Here is an 8,494-nt window from a genome sequence, read left to right as displayed (position 1 = left end):
TGATGTTTGTTTCTAAGTGAATTTGATGAAAGTCTGATTAAACTACCACCTCCACCCTGATATAGCACAAAAGCTTTGTGAAAATGGTGGTTCCTCTTCTTCAATTTCCTTTTGAACACTGGCAACAGGATTCATTCAAAAATGGATTTCTATACACATTAGAGATAGTATTGGAGATCTACATTACTATTTATAATATACAAATTGGTTGAAATATCACCTTACAGAGTTGAGAGAATATAAAGTTCAGACTTTTCAAAATGGTATCTCAGGTTATACATAAATATAAATCTTACAATAGAGTTAGTTCTAAATCCATTTTCAAAACGATAATCACAGAATGGGAAGTATATAGTTTTCTGGAACACAATATTCATAAAAAAAAGGTAAAACTTCAAATATGTATTAACATATAGCAGAGCAATAGTGTGAAGCATGACATAATGCTATAGGCAAAATAGGAGCTGTAACACCGGGATGATCTCTGTGACTTTCATAGTTATTACCTATCCCAGCCCTCATGACTTATAGTTCCTGCATGCTGATGTTTTTTCGGTGCTATACTCCTGACAGTCACTGATAGGTGCTATTCTCTTCGATTTTTCATTGCCCCCTCTCCCCTTATCTCAGCCACTCTGCCTTCTTCATCTACAATTATTGAGAAAAACAGCACTTCAGATGTCTAAGAGTTAAAGAGTATGCAACATTTTCAGTGTTCTGCACAATACCAAGCCAAATCTTAGCACTGGCCACAGACAAATTGCAAAGAATAAGAAATAGTTTTTCATGATTGGAGGTTGATGTAGTAAGTGAGAGAAGGAGAATTACTTTCTCATCATCCATGCTCGTTAAATGCATCTATCGTTAATGTTTATCCCAGGGACATGGCAGATTTTAGGCCAAATTTGACGGTCCTTTTTGTGGCATCGTTGTTCCAGCAAAGGACACCCATATATCGTTAATTTTATTAGAGAGAGAGGCAGCTTTTCTCCTGCAATATTCTCCAGCTTTTCACACCTTTTAATGTATAATTGTTGGAGTGATGTGAGATGGAGAAGGCCCTTGCAATCCAACGTTTCCAGACTAGACAAATCACCTAGTTCCAGAGACACAAGGGAGGGAGGCAGCAAACTCTCCTTTGGGAAGGATTTGATGCCATCACATGGACCGTACACACTGAGACAGGTAACCATGTCCATCGATTTCCATCCTAGGCCCCTTAATAGTTTCTCACAATTTTTGATCTCAACTGCTCTCAAGTTAGGTGGCATACCTCCCCCAGGGAATGACTCAATTTGTTGACAGTTTGATATGTAGAGATATTCCATCTTTGGGATAAGAGTTTCCATCTGATCGGGCAACGACTTCAACTTGTCACAATTATAAACACTGAAGCTAGTCAAATTGGGCATACACAATCCTTCTCCCGGGAATGATACAAAGTTGGGACAGTGGGCAATAGTAAAAGAGTGCATTCTCTTTAACAACTCTGACCCTGAGACCAAAAGTGATTCCATATTTTCACAGTTTGTGATACAAAGCCAAGTGAGATTTGGAAAGATAGCCAATGGAAGAGACGTGAGCGAATCACAACTATTATATATTGAAAGTGATTCCAGTAATTTGTGTTTGTGTTGCAATGGGAATTTCAGTTTGTTTATACCTCTGATATCAAGAGTTTTCAAAGACGGAGGAAGACGACCACCTCTAAAAGATATAGCTGACGAACAGTTTTGTAATCTCAAAGATTGCAGGCAAGTAGGTTGAATATTAGAGACTCCATCATGGACTCCACCATTGGGCCTCCTTCTACATCTATACTTTCCACCAAAAGAGGAAACTCGTGAAACGCTATTTTGTTGCTGTTACCTATCTCTAATGTTCGAAGTGTGGGAGGCCCATGGATAGAAGAAACAAGAAGCTCGCAATTTATAATCGTGAGTTTTTGCAGAGCGGGAAGGTGATTTGGCAGATCTCCCATTAGTTTGGGGCATTGTTCTATACCCAGATGCTTAAGCACAGGAAAAGCTTCTGAATCAAAACCATTCCACACCTCCCAACAAGGCATATTAAGAATGCTTAGATATTCAAGGGATGGAAAGGGCGTCACAGATGAACAATCATCCTTCTTATAAAAGTCTGCATCAATAGTTTTCACCGAATTCATATTTGAAATAATAAGGTTATTGAGAGACGGTAGTTGCCCAAGTGAAGGAAGCATGCAACAGTTGTTACAATTTTGTAAATGCAGATTAGTTATATTTTGATAAGAAAAATTTCCCACCCATTCTGGAAATCTTGTTCCTCTATAACCGCTTATTTCCAGCGATTTCAGGTCTTGATGAGGTTGTAACTTGTCGAGTACATCTAATTCAATTTGTAAGTCGATGATATCATCGTTATGTAAAGACCATTCCAAGAATAAATCGGCAATGTGCTTCTTATCCATTATCCTGGCCTCTAGTGCTTCTTCACCTTTTGTAACATTCTCTAATTTCTCAATACAAAACCAACCATGGAGATTTGGAAGTCCTCCCAGTTCTTTGATGCTATTCTCTTTATGCTTGCCCACAACATAATAACTCAACTTGCGTAATTGATTTAGTTTCCCCATTCTTTTAGGCATTTCTTTTATCAAAATTTCAAGATGACGCAAGTTTACAAGATTTTGCATGTCTCTAGGTAACTTAGTCAGATTAAAGCAAAAACCCAATTTCAAAGTTTGTAGATGGTACAGATTACACAATGACTCTGGCAGTATTGCTATAGATGTACCACTGAGATTTAAGTAACGCAAATGGATCAATTCACCGATTGAATCAGGCAGAACAAACTCACTTTGGTAGTCACTAAATTTTAAAACTCTCAAGTACTTAAACATCAACACTGTAATACGTAATGCCTTTTCGTTGTTGAATGGAGAATCTTTATTAGTGTTCTGCAAGAAAGTTCTTGGAAATTTTGCTGTCTCAAAAACATCAATATCTGAGACTGGATCACTGAATCTTGCAAAAGACAAATGACGAGTCTTTCTATCAATTTTGGTTTCTTTTCCAAGTTCATCTACTCTGAAATAGAATTCCCCACCGAGGAATGTTGCTAGATCATGCATCAGGTCATGCATCACAAAATTAATGCCCCAAGTTCCACTGGTTGAATATTGAAAAAAAGGATCTGGAAACCAAATCATCAAAACACTCCTCACCAACTTCTTCTAAACTTTTTTCTTTACTTGGTGTTTTTAAAAGATCTTCGGCCATCCACAGCAGGATCATTTCATTCTTTCGAAATTCGTAATCCTTGGGGTACAGTGAGCAATATACAAAACACCGTTTTAGATGTGAAGGGAGATGATTATAACTTATTCTGAGTGCTGGAATAATTTTACACTGACTTTGAGGCAGTTCCCAAATGTCACTTTCAAGTACATTATTCCAATCCCTAATAGCTTGTTTTCTTCTTAACATTCCTCCAAGTGACTGTGCAGCTAAAGGCAACCCATCACACTTTTTAACAATTTCCTTTCCAATCTTTTCTAGAGTTCCTCTATTTTCACTATTTTCTGAAAGAGGAAATGCATGATTTGCAAACACCAACCAATAATCTTCATTTGACAATTGGTTTAGATGATATACTTTAACAATATCAAAAGGGATTACAGCCGCTACACTTTCGTTGCGGGTGGTCACGAGAACTTTACTTCCCCTAATCCCACTTAGAAATGGTTTTGTAAGACTATTCCAACTATCACAGTCCTCAATCCAAACATCATCCAAAACAATCAAGAACCTTTACCTTTCAGCTTGTCCATCAATTCAAGTTGAAGTAAATTTAAATCATTCAAATTACAAGGCATCTTGGTAATTTCCTCTATCATAGTTTTTGTGACCTTCACAGTATCAAATATATCAGAAACACAAACCCATGTCATTAGATCAAATATCAGCTTCAATTTTCCATCGTTGTAGACAGATCGGGCCAAAGTGGTTTTTCCAACCCCACCCATGCCTATAATGGGGATCACGGACACTTCTTGACCATCAGTGTTATCCTCCGATACCAACTTCATTATGGTCTCCTTGTCTTTATCCCTACCGTACATACCATATCTGTCTTTGATACAATAAACATTCAGGAGGATATTGTGTCAGCTGAACGTGTTAATGATAAGCCCAAAAGAAATAGTAAGAGACCCGCAAATTGGGATGAATATGTGCACTAAGAGAGAGTATTGTTCTGTTTTGCAAGAATGTTTTCTGTTAGCATCTTTTCTTATTTTGTTTACGTGTTTACCGTGATATACGGGAAACTGTTAGTATATGCAGGGAATAAATATTGTAAGGAAACGGAGAGAGAGGAATATATCAGTATTTACTAAATTTCTGTTGTTCTTTCTGGAGGCCCTGGTACCTCGAATACCAGATTTCACTGTCATACCTATTATTTGGTGCTTTCAATGACAACCTCTCAGCCTTCTGCCATAGATCTTCTCATTGAGCAAGTGTCACGTCTCACCACTCGCATTGATGAGCTTTCTTCAGAGGTTGCTTCCATCCAGCAAAAACCCTTGCTTCAATCATCGTTTCCGAAACAAGCTCCCAAGATTCGGTTGGACTATCCTCGTTTTGATAGGTCCAATGCGTTAGATTGGATTTTTGTTGTTACTCGTTTTTTCGACTATCACCAAACCCCAGAAGCCGATCGTCTTCAGATCATTTCTTTCTACATGGATGGTCCCGCACTGAGTTGGTTTCAGTGGATGGAGAGAAACCATTTTCTTCGTTCTTGGAAGGATTTCTTACACTCCTTGAAAACCCGCTTTGCTCCATCTCATTTTCAGAACGTTAAGGGACGTCTCTGTAAGCTTTATCAGACTGGGTCTGTTTTACAATATCTTAATGACTTTGAAAGCCTTGCAAACAGGGTCACCGACGTTCCTCCTTCTTTTTTGCTTGAGTGCTTCATTTCGGGTCTTCGCCCTGACATTCAGCGTGAGGTGCTCGCCTTCCAGCCGGTGTCGTTTTCGGAAACGGCGGAGTTGGCCAAACTTCAAGAGGATAAATTTCACTCGAGCGTCCAGCATCAGCATCAACGGAGTTCCACTATACCCGTTTCCCGTGTTCCACCATCGATACAACGTCAAGCTCTCCTTCCTCCACCAGCTACTCCAACTGTTCCATTTAAGCGTTTGTCAGCTTCGGAAATACAAAATCGTCGTGACCGTGGATTATGTTACAACTGTGATGAAAAATATAACCCCGGACACCATTGCAAGTCTCGCTTCTTTCTCCTCGTACATGACGATGAGGAAACTATACCTTCCGATCCTCCTCCCGATGACTCTATTGATTCCACTATACCAGACTCTGCTCAGTTGAGTTTAAATGCGTTATCAGGGCATTTTAATTCGAAGATGTTTTGCGTCACTGGACATATATTGGAGCATTCTGTTCNCATTCTCATCGATAGCGGTAGTTCTCATAATTTCCTTCAATCTAAGCGAGCCCATGAATTGGGTCTACCTTTTCAATCTACGAAACCACTATCGGTGATGGTTGGCAATGGCCACGCCTTGACTTGCTCTCAGATTTGCACTCAAGTTCCTCTCTTAATCCAGAATCAAGCGTTTTTGGTGGACTTTCATTTAATTGATCTTTGCGGGCCTGAGGCCGTGTTGGGAGAGCAATGGCTTCAGAGTTTGGGCCCTGTTTTAACCGACTATGAACAGCTTACCATGCAATTTACTTGGTCAGGCCAGATGGCCAAATTGATCGGTGACGTTCATAATGACTCTGTGCCCATTTCGGTTCATCAATTGCGTAAATTGTCCAAGTGGGGCCAAATTGCTGAATATTTTCATCTTACCATACTATCGACTATGTCAGTCTCTGCTGCATATTTTGGTGTGGTCCCCATTGATAATCCAGAACTGTCCATTCTATTGAATCGCTTCCAATCTTTATTTGAGGAGCCTTCTTCCTTACCCCCTGAACGGCCCACTGACCATGCTATTACTTTACTGCCCAACTCTGCTCCTGTTAAAGTTCGCCCATATCGCTATCCTTATTCTCAAAAATAAGAAATTGAAGCTCAAGTGGCCCGAATGCTTCTTTCAGGGGAGATTCGACCTAGCACCAGTGCTTTTTCTTCTCCAGTTCTCTTGGTTAAAAAGAAAGATAATTCTTGGAGATTTTGTGTTGATTACAGGGCTTTGAATGCCATCACCGTTCCGGATAGTTTTCCTATCCCTACCATTGACGAACTGTTGGATGAATTGGGGGCTGCCATTTGGTTTTCCAAATTGGATTTACTACAAGGCTATCACCAGATTCGCATGAAGCCAGAAGACATTCATAAGACCGCCTTTCGTACCCACGATGGGCATTTTGAGTTCCGGGTTCTACCATTTGGTCTTTCGAATGCGCCTGCAACTTTTCAGGCNNCCATGAACGNCCTATTTCGACCACATCTGCGCAAATTTATCATCGTTTTTTTTTTATGACATACTGATCTACAGTACTACATGGGAGGATCATTTATTACACTTGCAACTCACTTTTGAATTGTTGTATGCTAACCATTTTTACTTGAAACAATCCAAATGTTCCTTTGCTTTACAACAGGTAGAATACTTGGGACATGTGGTTAGTGTTGGATCGGTAGGCCCAGATTCTTCAAAAATTGAGGCAATGTTGCAGTGGCCCCCACCGACATCTGTGAAAGCATTGAAAGGATTCTTAGGTCTAACGGGGTTTTACTGCAAATTTATTAAAGGCTATGCTGCTTTGGCCTCTCCTCTCACAGATTTACTTCGTAAGGATGCTTTTCATTAGTCTCCCGAAGCTCAGACTACCTTCGATAAGCTGAAGCAGGCGATGTCTACAGCCCCAGTTTTGGCTCTACCAGATTTCTCGAAGCCTTTTGTTATTCAATCCGATGCTTCTGGTATAGCTATGGGCGCGGTTCTCTCTCAAGATCAACGACTAATTGCCTTTTTTAGTAAAAAATTTTGTTCTCGGATGATACAGGCATCTACATATTTACGGGAGCTGCATGCCATCACTGCAGCCATTAAGAAGTGGCGACAATATTTGTTGGGGCATTTTTTCATCATTCAAACTGATCACAAACCCCTCAAAGATTTATTGACTCAAACTGTGCAAACTCCAGAGCAAAAATTCTACGTGAGTAAACTTATTGGATATAATTATACGATTCAATATCGTGCGGGAAGTTCCAATGTGGCGGCCGATGCTCTTTCTCGAATCACTACCGAAGAGAATCCGGGACAATCGTATGTGATCACTATCCCTCACTTTCAATTTTTGGAAGAATTACGGGATAATTTAAAGGGTGATGATCATTTTGCTCAACTTTTACATGATATAAATCAAGACCCTGCTGCATTTTCTGATTATAAATTGAAAGATGGGTTGATTTTTTATAAAAATATAATCTGGCTACCTGCTACATGTCCCTTTCGTGAGACCCTTATGAGAGAATTTCATGCCACCCCTTTAGGTGGGCACGTGGGTCTTGTTAAGACCCTTCATCGTTTGCAAGAGAATTTCTTTTGGCCCTCGATGACTAAGGATGTGAAGACTTTCATTCGCAACTGTGTGGTGTGCCAACAAATTAAATATTTACCTCAAAAACCAGCAGGGTTGCTTCAACCTCTTCCTTTGCCACATCGTGTTTGGGAAGACTTGGCCATGGATTTTATTACTGGCCTTCCATCTTCACATGGGCACACTTCTATTTTGGTGGTTGTTGATCGTTTTTCCAAAGCAGCCCATTTCGCTACTCTTCCTCCACAATTTTCAGCTTATCAAGTGGCCACAATTTTCTTTGAGGTTGTGGGCAAACTACATGGCATGCCAAAGAGTATTGTTTCTGATCGTGACCCTTTATTCCTAAGTAAGTTTTGGCAAGAATTATTCAAAGCAAGTGGGACTCAATTGAGGATGTCTTCTGCTTATCACCCAGAGAGTGATGGACAATCTGAGGTTCTAAATCGAACCCTTGAGCAATATCTGCGTGCTTTTTGTAATGCACAACCTGTCAAATGGAGTCACTTCATTCCCTGGGCAGAATGGTGTTATAACACTACCATTCACTCAGCAACTGGATACACCCCATTCGAAATTGTCTATGGGCGATCTCCTCCTTCTTTGCCAGGTTATATATTAGGTCAGTCACAAGTGGAGGCTGTTGATCATTTACTTAGTTCACGGGATAACATTTTATCCACTTTACGTCAAAATTTACAAAAGGCTCAGGATCGAATGAAAGCAATGGCTGATGCTCGTCGCCGTGATGTTGAGTATGAGGTGGGAGTGTGGGTTTATGTCAAACTCAGACCATATCGTCAAACGTCACTTGCCGGAAAGACTCCACAGAAATTGGCAAAACGTTATTTTGGACCATTTCAAATCCTTAGTCGGATTGGCCCGGTGGCTTATCGTTTGGCTCTTCCTGAGACTTCAAAAATCCA

The 8,494-nt window shown here is 40.1% G+C and overlaps 2 protein-coding genes across 2 annotated transcripts; one reads left to right on the top strand and one right to left on the bottom strand.

Moving 5' to 3' along the window:
• Positions 1-306: 306 nt before the first annotated feature.
• Positions 307-3,207, bottom strand: LOC106754866 (putative disease resistance RPP13-like protein 1). Its single transcript, XM_022778089.1, has 2 exons — positions 829-3,207; positions 307-717 (listed from the first exon to the last, which is right to left on the bottom strand). The coding sequence occupies exon 1, from the start codon at positions 3,188-3,190 to the stop codon at positions 1,742-1,744; it is 1,449 nt and encodes a 482-aa protein (XP_022633810.1). The 5' UTR covers positions 3,191-3,207; the 3' UTR covers positions 307-717; positions 829-1,741.
• A 1,249-nt stretch (positions 3,208-4,456) lies between these two features.
• Positions 4,457-6,079, top strand: LOC111241189. The gene has a single exon (XM_022778087.1). It carries the CDS (start codon positions 4,457-4,459, stop codon positions 6,077-6,079), a length of 1,623 nt encoding a protein of 540 aa, XP_022633808.1.
• The last annotated feature ends 2,415 nt before the right edge of the window (positions 6,080-8,494 follow it).

Source organism: Vigna radiata, unplaced genomic scaffold, assembly GCF_000741045.1.
Source record: "Vigna radiata var. radiata cultivar VC1973A unplaced genomic scaffold, Vradiata_ver6 scaffold_275, whole genome shotgun sequence".
In the NCBI taxonomy this organism is placed as follows: Eukaryota; Viridiplantae; Streptophyta; class Magnoliopsida; order Fabales; family Fabaceae; genus Vigna; species Vigna radiata.
The sequence above is the reverse complement of the archived record's forward strand: the minus strand, read 5'-3'. Positions and strand labels throughout refer to the sequence as shown.

Coding starts and splice junctions, on each gene's coding strand:
- LOC106754866 (XM_022778089.1), bottom strand. CDS start 3,190: ATGATTTGGTTTCCAGATCCTTTTTTTCAATATTCAACCAGTGGAACT.